General features: G+C 32.9%; 1 protein-coding gene across 6 annotated transcripts; it reads right to left on the bottom strand.

Moving 5' to 3' along the window:
* Positions 1-1267: 1267 nt before the first annotated feature.
* Positions 1268-16212, bottom strand: LOC105319219 (hypothetical protein). Of its 6 annotated transcripts, none has more exons than XM_066076183.1 (8): positions 15969-16198; positions 15490-15636; positions 15021-15095; positions 14777-14875; positions 13597-13881; positions 9668-9754; positions 9471-9584; positions 1268-8376 (listed from the first exon to the last, which is right to left on the bottom strand). In XM_066076183.1, the coding sequence occupies exons 4-8, from the start codon at positions 14820-14822 to the stop codon at positions 4187-4189; spliced, it is 4722 nt and encodes a 1573-aa protein (XP_065932255.1). In that variant the 5' UTR covers positions 14823-14875; positions 15021-15095; positions 15490-15636; positions 15969-16198; the 3' UTR covers positions 1268-4186. The 6 variants fall into 6 exon arrangements, with proteins under 6 accessions (XP_065932255.1, XP_034304272.2, XP_065932258.1 ...); XM_034448381.2 differs by having other exon boundaries at positions 15490-15631; XM_066076186.1 differs by having other exon boundaries at positions 9477-9584; positions 15490-15631.
* Between the last annotated feature and the right edge of the window lie 3360 nt (positions 16213-19572).

Below are 19572 nucleotides of genomic sequence, written 5' to 3'. Positions count from 1 at the left end.
TAACCCGCTGACATTTTACTGCATATCCGACATGAATCGCCAAAAAATCATGTATTCTTTTTTATTGTTTAAATAAAAACTGTTCCTTAGGGATGTAGTATATCTCGGTCCATTAACATTTAAAAATTAAAGTAAATGTCCCTTTGATTTATAACATATGAAATGTTTCTCATGAGGACGTTATATATAATAGAAAAATATCCAGGAATCAACTTAAAACAAACATGAATGCAAAACATCTTAATTTATTGCATACATGTATATTGTTAATATAATGACAATGTGTAAACATATAAATACAACCTGAGCATTTATTAGCACATGTCGTTACTGACTGTATATATATATATATATATATACATGTGGTCATACAATAATTAAAATATATAATTGTACACAAAATTATTTTGTCACAGAAATTTCTCAATCTGGTATCTTTGACGACTGAAGGCATTGGTCTAAAATATACAAATGTATAAATGTTAGAGCTATTGTATTTAAAAAAAGTATGCTGGTCAGTAAAAAAAAATAGTGAGAGACAAAAAGTAATCATTGTAAAATGTAATTTGAAAACGCCATTTAAAAATAGTTGAGATCAGCAATAAACCAATTAATAGTATGATGTGGTATTTCTGCTGCCCTATTATGGTATTTAAAAATTCATTATAAAACTCAATATAAATCATCGAACACACCGAGTATGTAATAAAAAAACCTGAAAGTAAATATAATTACGATAAAATTAAAAGATAATAGATGTAATCAATGACAATATACTGTATATCAAAATATTTTGATAGTAGAAATGTACCTATCATAATAGAAAAAAAATTAACACATAGTTTTTCCATATAATAAGTTTGAAGAATTCAGTCATTAAATACAAGCTTTGCCTTCTCAAAATTGCAATTTTTTAAAATCTCAATATTTCCAGCTGTTGGAAAATCCTGGAATGTTGATAGAGGTTATCTGATAGCTAATAGAGAGAAATGATACAGCATCTTTAAAACAAGAGGCCCAGGGGCCACATCGCTCACCTGAGCAAAAATTGCCTTAATTCTGATCAAATTAGCATTACAGTATCAAAATATCTTGACAACTGAGTACAGTAGATCTTGCTAAAAAAATTGAAAATCTGCCAATTTTTATCAACCTCTTATTTTTTGGTAAATACCAAGCCCCTTTTGTTGTACCTGTAAGAAGATTTGTCTCTATTCCTATATACCCCCCCTCCCCCCATTTCATGGCCCCATTTTTCTCTAGGGAATCATGGTTTCATCAGACTTAAATCTGCATAACCTTTGCTTTCACACTAAGTACTGAGTTTTGAACCGAACACTTTCCCAGAATAGTTTTAAAGATTTTCTCTTCATATTCCTATGTAAAAATTCAAACCGCCATCACGGTCCCGCCCTACCACTAGGGACTGTGATTTTGCAAACTTGAATTTACACTACCCGAGGATGCCTCTACACAAGTTTAAACCCTTTCTGGCCAAAAATTCTTTAAAAAGATTTTTAAAGATTTTCTCTATATATTCCTAAGTAAAAATTCATCCCCCATTGTGGCCTCACCCTACCCCTGGACTATTATTTAAACAAACTTGAATCTATACGATCTGGGGATGCTTCCACTCAAATTTGGGCTTTCCTGGCCTAATAATTTTGAGAAGAAGACTTTTAAAAATTTTTCTCTATCTATAAAAATTCATCCCCCATTGTGACCCCGCCCTACCCCCAGGGACCATGATTTGAACAAACTTGAATCTACACTTCCTAAGGATAATTACATGCCAATTTGAGATTTCTTGGCCAAATATTTTTGAGAAGAAGATTTTTAAAAGATTTTCTCAATATATTCCTATGTAAAACTTGATCTCCCAATTGTGGCCCCACCCTACCCCCGGGGATCATGATTTGAACAAACTTGAATCTACACTACCTGAGGATGCTTTCATTTCAATTTGAACTTTTCTGGCCTAATAGTTTTTGAGAAGATTTTTAAAGATTTTCTCTATATATTCTTATGTAAAACATGATCCCCCTATTGTGGCCCCACCCTACCCCCGGGAACCATGATTTGAACAAACTTGAATCTACACTATCTGAGGATGCTTCCACTCAAATTTGAGCTTTCCTGGCCTAATAGTTTTTGAGAAGACTTTGGCTCAGGTGAGCTAAAAAAGGTTAAGTTTACAATGCAATAAGTTGTTAAAGTTGGTTTCTGGAAGAAGAGACTTTGAAAATTTTCTTAATAAATATTGAATTTTTTTTTTAGTTTTTTAATCTTTAGTTTTTAAGATCTGTATACAAACATAGAATTGTGAGCAAATCTCTGTATCTTGCTTATAATTCGAAGCTTAACACTCAAATATGGTTAGTAAATAGAAATTGTAAACAATTATATAAAACACAAGAAACATGCACTATAACAAATAAAGAACACAATTTATTTTTTCGAAATGAATCATATATATACATGTACATGTATATACCTACATATTTCCGACAGCGATATCAAACTCTATTTAAACTGAATAAACTCGAGAAAATGCCGAGCATCTCAACAAAACCTATTGCATTAATATACCATTACGCAAAATATAATGCCGAATTACCGATAGAATGAATTGTATTTCAGTACTTTTTTGATACATCAGATTTTGCTTAATTTGCGCAGGTAAACAGTTAACTGTTTGATTTACCGAAGTCTCTGTTTAATTTGATACGTAAAAATCACGAAATACAGACGATAGTTCCCAGGTTACAAAGCATAAATAATGAAAACGAAACGAAAATCAGAACAAGCTACATTGTAACACCAACGTCATGTGTGAAAACTGTCAACGCATTGAAATATTTAGCCTCAATTTACTTCACAAAATCGGCACAAATACATTTTGCATGTTTCAAAACTCTCCCTTCATTCGCGAACTGTTGCACAACAAGCAAATTCATCATAGTCAGATCGACCCTTTTTCGTATAATGTCATGGCTGCTTTAAACAAAGAACCTCGTTTTAGATGTATGGAATACGAGTCTTGGTAAAATGGGTACGCAAACCTGGGCCGTGGCAAAATAAAAGCCGGGGCAGATCGGCAATCGTCAATTCCAAATACGCATTATTTTGCAGCAATATTTACAGCAAATACAAATATACTGGTCCATCAAATATCCTGAAATTTTAATGAGATTGGCAGATTAATAACTGCCAATCTTTTGTTTTGCCCAGGCCAAGTCTTGTCTACCCATTTTACCGAATGCCGAATCCGAAGCTATTAAACTGATTGAAACACGCCTTTCCTTTATTAGTATTTTCGTAATAACTCAGATTTGAAACATAATTAGACCTTAATTTTTGCAATTTATATTTTCCTTCCCATAAGGATAATTTATGCTAAACAACGTTGAATTGGAATCAGTAGTTCTTGAGAAGAAGATTTTTTAAAATGCACCCCCCTTTTTTTACAGTTTCAAGGTTTTCTCCGCTTTGAATACAGATCTGACTTTTATTTCTGCAATTTATATTCGCCCTCCCATAAGGATGCTTTGTGCCAAATTTGGTTGAAATTGGATAAGCGGTTTTAGAGAAGAAGTTCAAAATGTAAAAAGTTTACAGACGGACAGACAGACGGACGGACGGACGGACGGACGGACGACGGACAAAAAGTGATCAGAATAGCTCACTTGAGCTTTCAGCTCAGGTGAGCTAAAAAAAGAATTATAACAATGAAAAAATGAATATAAATCCGATTCCACTATTTCCCATCAACTTGGGCTTCATAAACCATTAATTTATCAGGTGAGCAACAACTCGTATTTATCTGAGATACCATTTTACTGTGAGAAAACTATTTTCAGTTGAAAAAATACATGTAGACATGTATTTGATTTGACCATTATGCCAATTTCTTTTGCCGCAGCTTTGAGCCTTTTGACAGAAAAGGTAATTGCAATTAACATACACAATCTCATAGTCCAGCCATCACGTATGGTAAAAAATACCAACTATGGTCATGTTTATTGTTTATATTGATTGACAAGTGTCATAAGTTATTGACTTTAGTCCACGTGAATTTGTAGATCATTGATATGCTTTCTAAATTCAATCTGTGTTTCAGCAGATACAAACAACTTGCAAAATAATGTCGGAAGACTTGATACCCTTGTTAGTGAATAGAGTTTTGTCAGTCCAGCTTGTTTACTGGTTTTCCACAGGAACATGTTACCCAACACTTATCACTCGTAATCTCTACTTTCTTTTTACATTTAGTGCACTCATACTTTTTCAGTCTTGCAACATTATAAGCTTCGTACCCGTCTGCAAAAGTGAAAGCCAGAACAAACTCAACACGTTCTCCGGCATAGCGACTTCCAACTAACTGCTCATTCGTTTTCACGGGAACGAAAAACAATTTAATTGGAAAGACATTGTCTCCGATATCCATCTGGATATATCCTGTTTGCCTCTTGGTATTGGGTCTGCATATGGTTCCTTTAAAAACAGCTAAGTGAGTGGTAGATGTTTCTCCGGCTTGAACGGCACCACTTTCATGCTTGTGTACTCTGTGTGCAGGAATAATGGCTTTCACACCAGGACCCTTGCCAAACCATTCTTTTGGTTTTCTAGACTTTGATAAAGATTTGCTCAGTTTCTTGATTTTTTCTTGCAATTGCGAAGCCTCTCTTAAAAGTTCTGCATTTGGTGCTACGTTGTCTACACATCCAATTCCGAGAGCGGTTAGAAATATAAACGAATAAAATGTTGAATTGAGGCTTCTCAACAAAGCATGCCATCTGCGTATGCGCATCATTACATCTTCAATTGTGTATATGTCAGAAAAAGCATCGGTACGTATTGCATTCAGCCAATCCTTGTGTTCCAAATCAATTGCTCCTCTTAATAGTGTGATATCTCTACTATCCATTTCCTGAAAATTCAACTCACACAGTCGAACTATCTCACAAATATCTTGCTTTGATGTGACTGTTTCCAGAGTACCGAGATTTTCATCCTTCCCATACTTCAATTTTATCAATGCTGCTTTTACTCTTCTTGAATAAATATCTTCAACGACCTCGAGTCTAGCCAGTTCCTTTGCTTTGTCTTTGAACAAGGCGTTATACCAATGTATATTGAGGAAGAAGTCCTGCGGGAGATCGTCATGATCTACAGAGCCGAGACATTGCATGAAAAGTTCTAGTACGACGGTTATACTTTCTGTCACAAAAGATGACATATCAGAATCTGAAGTTGTCTTAAGATATTCTGATAATTCTTTATTCGGCATGCATTGGTAAACCATTTCACAAATCCTAAGTCGTGTTGATATTTCTCCCATATATCCATGAGCCTCTTCACATCCTAGTATTGTAAGATCACGCGTCTCTCTGAAAAAATAACACGCCTGTTTTGCGTAATGCAAAAGAATATTTTTACGCTCTTCAGAAATTGACTTTTTTGCCGATTTCGTAGGTTTGTGTCCGTGTGTTCTGCCAGTATATTTCATAATTCGCTGCAGATAGAACATACCATACATATGATATACATGCTTCAATGTGTTTTTTGTCCCTTCGTCAAGTTCCGAACCCAGTTTCCCTTTTGTGCGACTCTTACAAAGATGAACAGCTGTTTCAAAACAAGACTCTGCCTTATCCTCCTCCTCTGGACGACAAATTGAAATGATTCTTCCCAAATGAGCATGGAAATTTGCGTCCTCGGGAAAAAGCTCAGTTAACTTCTTAATAATATTTACTCTCTCCGTAAATGGTGCTTCACATTCAACATCGTTTAAAAGTTTCGACAGCTTTCGTCGCGTGAATAATTCATTTTCTGCAACATCTAAATTGTCTCTAAATATTACAGTTTTAGCAAGTACATCTGCAATAATGCTTGAAGAAGCGTGGGTTTTCGGTTTTCTTTTTCGGATTTCACCCATAAATATCATAACAAAGTCGTACAGATGAGCTTTTGCTGAACGCGACAGTCCAGATGACATTGATATATCACCTTGAGGTTTTCCTCTTGTTAACAACTGTTCCAAAATTTCTCTCGCCACCAAATAATGTGAAATTCTGATACTGTTATCTCTACTGTCATGTTGACTTGGCACGATAAAATGTCGCACTAAATACGGAAAATCTTCTATTGATACATTATAATTTTCTTGCCAGCCGAGCAATGAGGCAAAAAATTGACAAGGCATTGATGTCTGGCCATAAAAGTATACCAATGCCAAAATTCCTAGTATTTTTTGAGACGGATTAAATTCATAGGATTCGTTTTTATCTAATTGAAGATATCCTTTTACGAAGGATCGTATCCCCTTGAATTTTTCTTGATATGCTGTCATACCAAATTCGTACATAAGATGGTATCGGGTCCCATTCTTGATATCGCTTACTAATTCATCAATTCGATCTTTTTTATAAGGCGCATCACATCTACTGGAAAATTTTGTACCCAACTTGCTAGCTTCAGAGACAGACACGTTACCTGGTAGCAAATATTCGGTTTCTCTAAGGATCAATTCGTCCTTGTACTCTCTTGTACTTCTTCTTACATGAAGAAATATGACAACTAATCGATCAGCAAGCTTATAAAGATGAGTGATACGCTGTTGGTCTTCTCCATCAACAAGCAATACGATCGGTAAATTTGTTTTCTCAAAAAGAGTTTCTATTTTCTGAAGCAAAGATTGGATTGTACACCTTGTATTTGTCTTCACTTGAACACAAGGAGTTACTGTTCTCAACTCCCATAAAATCCGCTGGCCAAGTGTTGTTCCGCCAGAACCTGGTGCGTGGTAAAGGATGACCTTGCCTGACTTGAACTGATTGATGAAAGATGATTGGATCTTGGAAACAATCTCTTTTGTTAAATCCCTTTCTGCATCAAAGTGACCTGCACCAGCCTCATAGAATAGAAACCATGGAATGTTTCCCCCTTGAAAGAACAAATCTCCTTCCCTTTCAAGGTCTTCTGCTGTATAGTCTCCTTCTATGCCCTTACGATAGGGGTTTTCTAAATACAAAACCTCCAAATCTTCCCTCAGTTCTGCGGCTGAAGGTTCGTCAATGGATGGAAGATTCTTTCCATCCGAGGTAGGAAGCTTATATTTAAAACCGTGGACAGAAAAACGATCCCCGAGCGTATCAATGATACATTTACATATATCTTTAAGGCAACAACTTGAAATAAAATTTGGTTTCATAATACTAGCAAATGATTCTTCTTGTTGGGTCTTCTGCCAAAACGAATCGCAAACTATTATTTGGAGATCTAAAATCTCTTCAATTTTCATTAGCGCTCTATGCATAAATCTAATATCGTTCTCGTGTTCTTTATTAGGCCACAGAAATATCAATTTCAGATTGGTATAGTCATCACAGAAATTGGCTATTTCTGTGAGGTGTCTCTCAAAGTTTTGTCGTATGTATTGAATCCATTTCTTTTCTTCACCTGGAGTTTTGCTGTCTGCTTCTTGTATGGAACCCTTAATCATACACCATTGAGTGCTGTGCTGAGAGAGAATTGGTGGATCTTTCCACGTGCACGTATACAGTCGTCTTTGACATTTTATTTTATCCTCGAGCATAGAAAGCAAGCCATCTGTTCTGCTTCTTTCGTCAAAATCATAAACGCTGATCCACGGCACCATTGCGAGTGCTTCAATATATTTTATCCGTTGTTGTCTTGAAGTGAATAATATGAAGTTCCCCTTTTTAAATTTATGAACGTATTCTAAAAAATCTTCAACTTTATCTGATCTATCTAAAGATTTTCTTTTTTCAAAAGCAGAGCTATTAGGAGCATTTACGGTTTGCCGTTTTCCACTAGCCACAGATGCGTATGTATCAACAGACGACCCTGCATATGAGGAATTTTGAGAATTTGAGAGATGCTGCCTTCGTTCAGGTTCTGTGCTCAGTTTTTGTTGATGACGTTTATGAGTGACAATAGTCCAACCGCTATCTACACTTCCTACAGACAAATTGTCGACATCCTGCCTGTCAGACGAGCAAGCGCTTATGATAGAGCCTGCTTTTTCGTTGGCTTTGGCACAAATTGGCAAAGACGAAGTGTCAAAAACACTTTCGCACCTGTCTGTTACATCAATGCACGAAACATAGCATATCCCTTGTCTTTTATCAGTTCTTAAAACAAATTTTCCGGAATTATTTTTCAAAAATGTCTTCATTTTAACGCCAGAAATTTCAAAGAATGTTTTTTTCTCTTTTCTTCTTGTGCCATAAAGTTTAGTGAATGCAGATTCAAGTTTTTGCAAAACCATTTCTTTAGATTCTTCACCGTTGTTCGGATTCAAAATGCTTGTTAACATGCCAGCTAAAATGATGTGCTGCTTTGAAATATCGCCTGAAAAAAAGTTGGTATATAAATTCAATATTTTAAGGAATATTTAGCGTATATTAGCGTGATCAAAATTTGAAAATGTCTTTTCTTCATCTACTTTTGTAAAGATTAACTTTCTTGCAAATGATATTTAATTTAATCGTGTTATAATGTAAACGATATCGTGTCAACTGTGAACACAACATTACATCTGACTCGAAAAACTAAAAATCGTTTTAAGGAGAATGGAAGCTTAACAAAATAACTGTCGGATCTACTTTACAATTTTTAATATGATTTTAGTCGAAAAGTTTTAATTAAGTAAAGAAAAATCCATAAATACCTTTAGTTAAAATATAAATATTTTTCTATATATCTTTTAACTTCTTTGTCTAAATGTGATGTATATAGTCTAAAATGGTCGCGATCATCCAGCTCCTTACATACTAGTATCTGCCAAAATATGCTCACATGATTGTGTTTTTAATTTTATCCACAAAATAAAGAAGATATAGTGATATATTTAGTATGTACGATAGAATACATTGATATTTGTTGAAAAAATATTACAGAAAGTAAGGCTGGAAAAATACGAGATTAATACGACAAGGCATCGAAATGTAGACACGCGAATGTTTTTGATTTATTCCCGCGCCCATAAACGGTGGTATTTACATGTTCAATGACAAGATTTAATAAAGGTTGAGGTCAAGATCTAGTAAATTAAAGGTGTCTACAGGTTCATAAAATTCAAGATATCAATGCTTTCATTGATGCTTCATTACAATAGCTTTTTTGATAGAATGTACCGGGGCTAAAATTTTTGGTAAACACAATAAAAAAATTATGTTTTAAACTGCCATTTTCAATTAAATATGAAGGAATTGAAGGGTTAAATTTCGGTGTTTTATCCATTTTTGACTAATAAAATATATCTAGAATGCCTACAGTCTCCCCAAAAACGGAATTAAACAAGCTCTTGACCTCCTCTTTAAAATCTTTCAAAACAAATACGTGCATATATTCACTGTTAGTGATTTTTTTTTCAACAGATGAACGATTTCAAACTAAAGAAAACGTATTTTCTATTGAACAACGGAATAAAGGGTAAATTTTACCTTTACTTTTTTCCAATTCCTGGTTTGCCTGGGAAGTCGAAATGATATAGTTTTTACCAACAGCAACTCCACTACAATTCTTGATAATGATTGACCCTCCTTTATCTTGGATTTCTAAAAACAATGAGTGAACGAATAGATACATAAATCATGAAAGAGAGAGAAAAAAAGAGAGAAAAGAGAAAATAAATTCCCACCTTCTTCATCTGTATCCGAAAAAGAAACTTTATTGAGGTCTTGAATTAAACCTTCCCAAATTTCTTCTTGGTTTGATGCCTCATATTCTGTAAGCAGTAAAAATTTTTTCTCAGAGCTGAGGAATATTTGCTTTTTTTTAAAGTTACACTGTTAGAATACTCTTTTAGATTTCAGATTTACATACAAGTTTTCTTTTTGCTTAGAATTATTCTACATTTATATCAATACACAGAATGTAAAATATTACCAATACCTAATAATAGGGTAGAAATTCTAAGGAAATGTTTTTGTTTAACCTGTGATCTGTGTTAATGTAGTCATTAACCATTGGAAGTTCCATAGTTTGTTGTTGCGAGGGTGCATAAAATCACACGTTTAATTTAGAACCATTTTAACAAGATCTTGGACTATTAGTTGGGTGTAACGATCTATTTCTTGCGTCAAAACAAGTTAAAATGACGCTGGTTTCAAACGAAATATACACCGATTGCATAGTCTTCGCTCAAAAGCCAGACAAATCTTGTTGATTTCAAAGAGCCATGGCTGAGTGGCCTACAATGAAATAGACAGACTTACGTCATATTGCCGTTTGACTCAACTACCCAAAGTCCAAGCTCTTGTTAAAATGGTTCTAGTAAAAGGAAAAAATTAAAATGTCCATGAAATTTCGTACCCTCAAACTTGTTTTACAAAAATGATACCCATAGATAATAATGAAACTACAGAACCAACTAAATGTTGAATACAGGTACAGCTGAAGTATATGTTACATGCATTGTGCTATATTATAGTGTTAAAATATAGTTACAGATATAGCAGCAGAAAATATTTGGATGCGTAAACATGGTAAATGGGTACTTCTTTCAATCTACATACGTACTGATATTTGCCTTTACAAACAAGAGGCCCATGGGGCCACATCGCTCACCTGAGCAACAATGGGCGTTCAAAAGATATTGTGCCATATGGCCCTCGGTAGAATAACAAAAAAATAAATATTGTAAAGTATTCGAATTTTAAACTTATTTTTGCATACACGTAATCTTTGACATTGTACCTTCATGAAATACTGTTTTTACACAGAATAAGAAAATCCTACGCAAGATATAGAACTAAATATTTGGTAGGGGTACACTGTTATATACTAGTTATTGTATTTTTAAAAAAAAATATAATAGTTATTGTACTTTATAAAAAAAATCCTACATGTATATATATATATATATATATATATATATATATATATATATATATATATATATATATTATATATATATATATATATATATATATTCAAATATATATATATATATATATATATATATATATATATATATATATATATATATATATATATATATATATATATGAAGAAGAAAATTGCACCTCAATGCGCTCAATTTCTCAAATTAAAAATATTTAACAATTTAATTTGTCTTCTCCATTATAATTAAATGACTGTTGTTTACCTCGCGTAAACTCGTGACTTTTATAACTTTACTCACACTTGATTGATGAATACACTGGAATGAAAAATGTTGTCACGTGACATGTTAAAGAGCTATAAAAATCAATGTTACCGTATTGACAGGCACATCACTCTAATTTACTATGGCCCACCCATTATTTTAATTTTTTTTTCAAAAATAACAAATGGCTACAAACCAGGATAATTTTCTGTAATATTTTTTTAGGAATAGCGATAATTCTTTTATCCCCGCAACAGAAATGTGTCAGAACTATGGAAACTGTTTTACCGATGTCGTTTTTATTTACTCACATTTCACATTATTCATTGTATAAAGAGGGGGCCCCAGAAAGTAGTTATATACAGCATATCATTCTTTATTTTTTTGTGTACAAGTATTTAACATTCTCTAATTCATATAGAATTTCTAATGATCAACCAATATTTCAGCGTCAATCGTAGAATTATAAGCAAGGTGAGCTCAAAATTTTTCTAGGTTTGAGTCATATTTTGTTCACATTAGTTTATCACATTCAGCTTAAGATTTTTAACTTGGTATTTCCTATTCGGCATTTAAAATGGAAAAAAATGAATGGCCTCAGATCTGTGTACAAGCAGAATTGTGAGCAAATCTCTGTATCTTGCTTATAATTCGAAACTTAACACTCAAATATGGTAGGTAAATAGAAATTGTAAACAATTAAACACAAGAAACATGCACTATAACAAATAAAGAACACAATTTATTTTTCAAAATGAATCATATACATGTATATACCTTCATATTTCCGTCAGCGATATTAAACTTTTTTAAAATGAATAAACTCGAGAAAATGCCGAGCATCTCAACAAAACATATTGCATTATTCTACCATTACGCAAAAGATGATACCGAATTACCGATAGCCTGAATGAATTGCATTTTAGTTCTTTCTTAATACATTAGATGTTGCTTAATTTGCGCAGGTAAACAGTAAACTGTTTGATTTACCGAAGTCTCTGTTTGATTTGTTACGTAAAAATCAGGAAATACAAGCGACAGTTCCCATGTTAACGCAAAGCATAAATGAAAACGAAACGAAAATCACAACAAGCTAACACCACCGTCATATGTGAAAACTGTCAACGCATTGAAATATTTGGCCTCAATTTACTTCACAAAATCGGCACCAATGTATTTTGCATGATTCAAAGATTCCCTTCGTACACGATCTGTTGCACAACAAACAAGTTCATCATTGTAAGATCGACCCGTTTATTATATAGTGTCATGGCTGCTTTAAACAAAGTACCTCGTTTTAGAATTATGGAATACGAGTCTTGGTAAAATGGGTAAGCAAACCTGGGCCGGCGGGGCAAAATAAAAGCCGGGGCAGATCGGCAATCGTCAATTCCAAATACGCATTATTTTGCAGCAATTTACAGCGAATACAAATATACTGGTCAGTAAATATCTTGAAATTTTAATGAGATTGGCAGATTAATAACTGTCAATCTTTTGTTTTGCCCTGGCCCGGTCATGCCTATCCATTTTACCAAGACTCATGGATGCTATAAAATGCTTGAAACACACCTTTTCTTTCTTATTATTTTCGTAATAACTCAGATTTGAAACAGAATTCGCCGATAATTTTTTCAATTTATATTTTCCTTCCCATAAGGATTATTTATGCAAAATTACGTTGAATTTGACTCAGTAGTTCTTGAGAAGAAGATTTTTTAAAATGCACCCCCCTTTTTCTACAGTTTCGGGGTTTTCTCCGCTTTTAATAAAGATCGGTCTTTCATTTCTGCAATTTATAATCACCTTTCAATAGGGATGTTTTGTGCCAAATTTAGTTGAAATTGGAAAAGTGGTTTTAGAGAAGAAGTTCAAAATGTGAAAAGTTTACAGACGGACAGACAGACGGACAGACGGACGGACGACGGACAAAATGTGATCAGAATAGCTCACTTGAGCTTTCAGCTCAGGTGAGCTAAAAAGCATTACATATCATAAATTATATAAATTTATATTGAACGAATTATACACCTGCTAGAGCAATATAATTTAAAAGGATGCATTGTTTTTGACATATTATCACGGTAATCTATGAGCTGAAGAAACGTCTTATTCAAATCTTACATTTTTTAATTATTGTGTTTGCATACTCATTGCAAGAATGTTATTATGGTAAATCAGTTGAGCACTAAGTTATAAGTACGGTGTATTGTTTGAAACAAACTCCTTACCACTTTTATCTGAAAATACGAAACATATTTTGTACATGCACAGTTTGTGTTTTGCATGAACTACAAACTGATTTGCAAGAATGAAACATTTATTAGTTAAAAAACCGTTTCTACATCTACATCTTAAGTCATTTGTAACCATTTCTAAAATTTAGAGCACTGAAACACGCCATTATATTTTGCTCCATATCAATGCACTAAGGGCAAAATGGATGAACAATGGATTACCTTCTTTTGTTTGTTGTCGTAGACGTTCAGCAAGATTGCCAAGCCCAGTAGATTGAAGACTTTGGTACAAAAGGGGGATAATTTTAATTGTGTGTTTGACAACTGTTTGTTTCCACATTTGTATCATGCGTTTGGAACACAGGGGAACATCGTTTTTGTATAGCTGCTGGAGTTTTGTGAGTTTATCATGGTCAAATCCCAGATTAATGCCAAGTCTGAACCAAGATTTACTATCCAACTCAGGGCATATGATGTCTTCAATTTGCGGCAAAGAATTTGATTTGCCTGTGAAATAAATACTGGAAACATAAGTCATTTTAATGAATAATGTACAAAACCATGGATTTATGCTGAAATGTATGCTATAAAACCTCAGGATCTGATGACGCTTAAGGGAGAATTTCGGTGTAGCAGCACAACAATATTACTCTATATTTTTCAAAGTATTTTCAGCGAATCAACATTACGGGGTCTTCTACAATATTTTGAATTAAGGGTAACTTTCTAGCTACCTAAATGTGATATGTTAATATGAATTACCCGCGCTCTTTTCGGAAATTATCAATTTTTAAAAAAAGTTTTTTTTTCAGCAAGTAAAAAATTGATTTCATGGTATTTATTTGCAAATTGTTCAAAATAATTAAAGGAATACATGAATTAAGGAATCAGTATTAATACAGGCATTTCTAACGAAATTCTTACGTACGACTTTGTAAATATTTATTGACCTAGCCACAACCTACCAGAATCACGATATATATGGAGTAGTAATTGACAAAGATTGTAACAAAACGCTACCATTGGAGAACTCTTGATAAAAGTCCACACCGTTGCTGTCGGATGTAACGATTACCAAAAATGTTCTGTACAAGCAACGCACAAGGATTAGAAACGGACTGTTTGGAAACGCATAACCGTCAGTTAAATTGAGTAACGTTTACATCATGGGAAGTCCTATTTATCCTTTTACTTTTTTTCAGCCACTAGTTGTCGGGTTGTAATTAATTTTGGTATAATGGACATCAACATATCCTAAAGTATATGTCAGATAAAATGGACAAAGAATGTTTGCAAACAAAGACAAAAGGTTTAAAATCAAAACTTATAACAAATAGTCATCCCTTAAATCTAAGTAATCGTTAGAAAAAAACCCCACACAACCATTCTTCATAAAACGAACCTTTGTTTCTTTTCTTTTTTTTCTTTGCCACGGGTGCTTGTGCCATATTGCGATTTATATGAAGCCTATTTGAAATCAGCACGGCTGGCAAATCTCTCTCTGTACGAGAAAAGTATAATTGTATACAATATGCATTATGTTGGGGCCCAATCGAATAATACAAAATGAAAATAACGTTAAAATATTAATAATAACATGTCATGTTGAATTGTTCAATTGCTGAAAACTATATAAACGTAAGTACCTGTAATAAGGAATCTTCTTTGAATATTTCGGAGCTGATCACATCATGGTAATTCCGTATCTTTTAGATAAACTCCTAGGCAAAATGAATTAAGTAGCTTTGCTTGAACATACTAATACTATGTCGTTTTAAAACAAGGGAAGATTGCTACGAGCGCTTTATAAAATAACTAAAGGAAAAATCAACATGATATATAGACAATCCCAACGTTGTTGGTCTAATTAAATGACAGGCACCTGGGGTAAAAATGAAAGATAATTATATTTCAGGAAATTATCTTACATGTACTATTAAACGTAATATTTTAACGTAAGTCAGGCGCCTGTTGATTTTGAAACCTTTACAATTTCAATTGTCCTATGTGTTAATGTAGAAAAATATAGTTGTAGTTATAAATTTCATCTCTATACATGTACTGAGCAAAAGAAATACAAGATAAATTCATAATTTAAAAAAAAAATATAACAACCTGAATTCGTAACGAATCATGAACAACTTATATAAGCATATCATTTTCAATCCAATAAGCATATTCAAGGACTTTTTTTTCTAATTTCCGTTTCGCCTTCCGTTACGTTTTCTGTCCCGCGTATTAATGGCACCCTTCAGCCCTAAACTATTATATAATAATGAAAGTAAAAATATGTCAAATACAGCTTCACTTAACTTATATGATCCAAAATTACAACATTAATGGTAGATTAAGAATTTATGCTTAACGTTTGCTTTAAATGACTGACCTGGCTTTAACGTTTCCGAAACTTGCGGAATTTCCAATCGATATTTATAGATTTAATTACCTTAGATTTTTGCGATGCTTTGATTTATTTACAACATACCTACACCGTATGAATAAACATAAAAAAAGCAAATTGAAATACAAATTAAGCATATATTTGTAATAATTTATATAATGGTTAAGAACATGACCTGTTTAACTTTCCTTACCTTATTTAAAAGTCCAACTCATGATCGGCCATTTCCGTTACATAAATATTCCTTCTATCGGCGACTGTGATCCGAGTAAATAAAGACGCGCAGCAGCAAAGTCTCTCTTGACCAAAACACTGTTACAGCAATTTGGAGATGTGTATGGACCACACCTCCAGACCCCTTAAATGATTTTAAAACACATGAAAAACCGTCCTAATTATTTCGCCTACTCTTGTGTTTGAACGGAAAGTACAATTTTCTAAAAATAGATAATATCTATTTTTACAAAAAATACACGCATCTGGCGAGATTTGGAGCACTGATTCAATAATGGCTCATTCTGTCATTTCAACTAGCATTAGAAGTCTCTGAACTAAAATATCTAATTGAGATAATTGTATAAAATTTGAATGCAGTAGATCTATTTATTTCGGATATAATAAAACAACAGGAAAGCGATCTTTGAATAAAAAAAAAGATTAGAAAGTTCAAACTTTCTTTTTTTTAATGCTTCTCGTGAAAGGACAAAATAGTACTGATTTTGTCGTTGCTAGATCATTCTCGTTAGTTTTAAATACATGTAAATATTTTCCCTCTATTTTTTCCAGAAATATAACCATTGCCATTGATAAATGTAACAACACCACATTAATACATACAGAATAAAAGAGGTATAGGACAATAGGTTTACGATTTCCCTACATTATAGCAATTGAACAGTATTTTGCATTATCTTTAATTCAAAAATCTCATAAGAGGGGAAATTCATACCATTATACTCAAAAGAGTCTTAACTATCTTTAACGACATCAATCAAATTTTAGGGTTTTGTAAGGAGCATATGGAAGAGAAACGAAGAGTTTGCATTGAAAACATTCATATCTGAGTATCTGAACCACTTAAAACTAAAGAAATTCTAAAATGCTATCTGGTCTGGAACTTAAATGCCAACCAGTGTTCTCCTTTTTATAAACCCTTTTTATAGAGGTGGAATCTGAGCATTAAAATGCTGAAATTTTCAGATCTTTACTTGCTACAAAACGGGGTTTAACAATTAAATTTGCTCTTTAAGTAATATACTAGATTGAGCAAAGTCTCAGGAGGGTTGCAAAGAATGAAAAAAAAAATCTGTCCTGATTCCAATTTGTTCTTGAAAAACGCCCTACCATATTTTACACTAGATAATGTGATTAAAGAATGCGTACTATTATCACTGTAGTCAAATAGAGATGGTTTGAAGAGCTCTACGAGTTTTAGTCATTAACCACACTTTCAACATCCATAATTACTAAAGATTGCCTGGATACAATAATGCACCTTATTGATATTTTCAAAGCCTTATGAATAGACAGAAGGAATACAATTTATTAATACTTTGGGGAAAAATACAATTGTATATATGAACATGATTCTCAAGTTTGGTCCAAAATTTAGCATATTTTGATTAAAGGTGCCTCGGCACATCAATATATTATATTAAATGGAACAATATACGAGGGTTGTCCCAAAATAATGTAGACAGGAAACATAATTTATAATCTGTTCACAGCAATTTCATTAGACTTCTGTGTTTTCTTCAATGACCCTTTGGCAAACAATGCTGAAAAGTTCAAATCTGTACTTTATTTATTTCTCGAGAAAATGAATAATTAGTAACAACAAGTTTTGTCAGGCGGCGCAATATGCGACGTCGAATTTCCAGTTTTACGTTGTTGCTAAACCCTCCATTTCGCTTACGATAACATTTACGTTTTATTTCCGAAAATGTCTTAGAAAAAATATTATCTTTGAACATGTACCCTGCTTGCACATTCAATATATATTTCTAGTTTTGTATTTTTTAAACATTTTCTAAGTACAAACGATCTGTCGGCTCCAAACTTGCCCCGTATTACTTGTTGTCTAACGTCCGTCTTACCGAAATGTGTCGTTCAACATTTTGACGTCCATTGATATCGTTCGGGGTTTCTTTTTTCCACTTATTGTCATCACACTTGTTCAAATAGTTTCAATGTTGTTCAACTACTTATTCACAAAACGCATTTCTCATCGATTTTGTTAATTTCATTTACTTCCAAAGCTGCTTAGGATTTATTTCATGGTCTTTACAAAATTGTATCAGTTACTGCTGCGCCGTCTTTAACGCTGACAACGTCATTTTATTACCATTTAACTTTTCAACTTGTCACAAAACACGCTATAAAATATTTGAAAGTTTTGTTATAGCCAAAACATTTTCTGAGTAAATAATAGAATTATTATCAAATATCAGTGTATGTTTTATTTGAATTTTTTCAGTACTTTTCCTCCCAATTTTCAATTCATTATGTTGATTTAACTTTTTGTTTTTGACATTGCGCCGCATGTCGAATTTCTGATCTAACATGCTTTCATTTCACTAATTTAATCTCAAACAATGTTCGATTTTAAAACATTATTTGAATGCAAATTTCTTGAACCCTTTGTGGCACAAATTTCATCTTCCTTTGTCTTCGATTAACTGAATAACGCCACTTGTCTACGCTATTTTGGGACAACCCTCGTACTATTTGAAATATGACTTTACGATAAGAAACCGATATAAGCTATGACTTCTTCTTCTTCTTCTTCTTCTTTTTTTTTTTTTAAATTTCGTGATTTTTCACAGACAAGAAAATTGTTTTAACTGATTACTTAAGGGGTAAATTTTGTTTTGAAATATGCAAAGTATAATTATCCATTGCTTAGCAAAGATTGCCAGATAAAACTTTTAATCAAAAAGGTAGTTCTGAAAATTTAATCAACCATACTTTCGCAGATTGTAAACTTTTTTTATCTCCTATCTAAAAGATAAATAAATGGTTAAAGTGCCATTAAATTGATGATTAAATAAGTAAAAGGTTTAAAAAAACGTCATATTAAGGTGGAATAACACGTCGTCACAAAATGGCTGACCTCTGATCGAAGCGATATTTCGTTTCATTAAAGGAATTTTTTTGATGGCAACTTGTAACTTTCTCTATAGCCGAGTAGATAGGGTCTTGGTCTTGCGATCCGTACATCCCGAGTTCGAATCACGCAAAATCTTTTTGTTACTTACTGAATTATTTTTTTAAATAATCAATTTTTATCCCCAAACTGCAAGATTCTCGCTTATTTGACATATGTTTAGTTAATTATCATTATATCCTTCATAATCAAAATATTTACTGTAAATTTGAGTGCTTTTTCGAGGTGTGTTATTCCACCTTAACTATTATGATGGTTAACTATTTTTAAAGTGCCAATTCTCATACTAGCATTCACGTTCAAATAAATTCATTTTTTTGCTTGCAACAGCTATTGCTTACTTCTGCTTTGTTCAAGCATTAAACACTGTAAATATGAACGGACAATACCTTTGTATGTGTTGTTTTGAATTGTATCGATTGAAGAAACAAATATCTTTACCTATCCCTCATTCTACATCTAGCAGTGGCTCAACTTTAAAACGCTCAAATTGTAACAATAATTTGTTGTAAATTTGTTACTGGAAATTATCTGATGATTATACATCCCCTCATCTTGTAAGGACCGGAATTTAATAACTATTTTTTTTAACGACACGATAGTTGCCATCTTATCTTGGGTCGTTCTTCAA

Source organism: Magallana gigas, chromosome 2, assembly GCF_963853765.1.
Source record: "Magallana gigas chromosome 2, xbMagGiga1.1, whole genome shotgun sequence".
In the NCBI taxonomy this organism is placed as follows: Eukaryota; Metazoa; Mollusca; class Bivalvia; order Ostreida; family Ostreidae; genus Magallana; species Magallana gigas.
The sequence above is the reverse complement of the archived record's forward strand: the minus strand, read 5'-3'. Positions and strand labels throughout refer to the sequence as shown.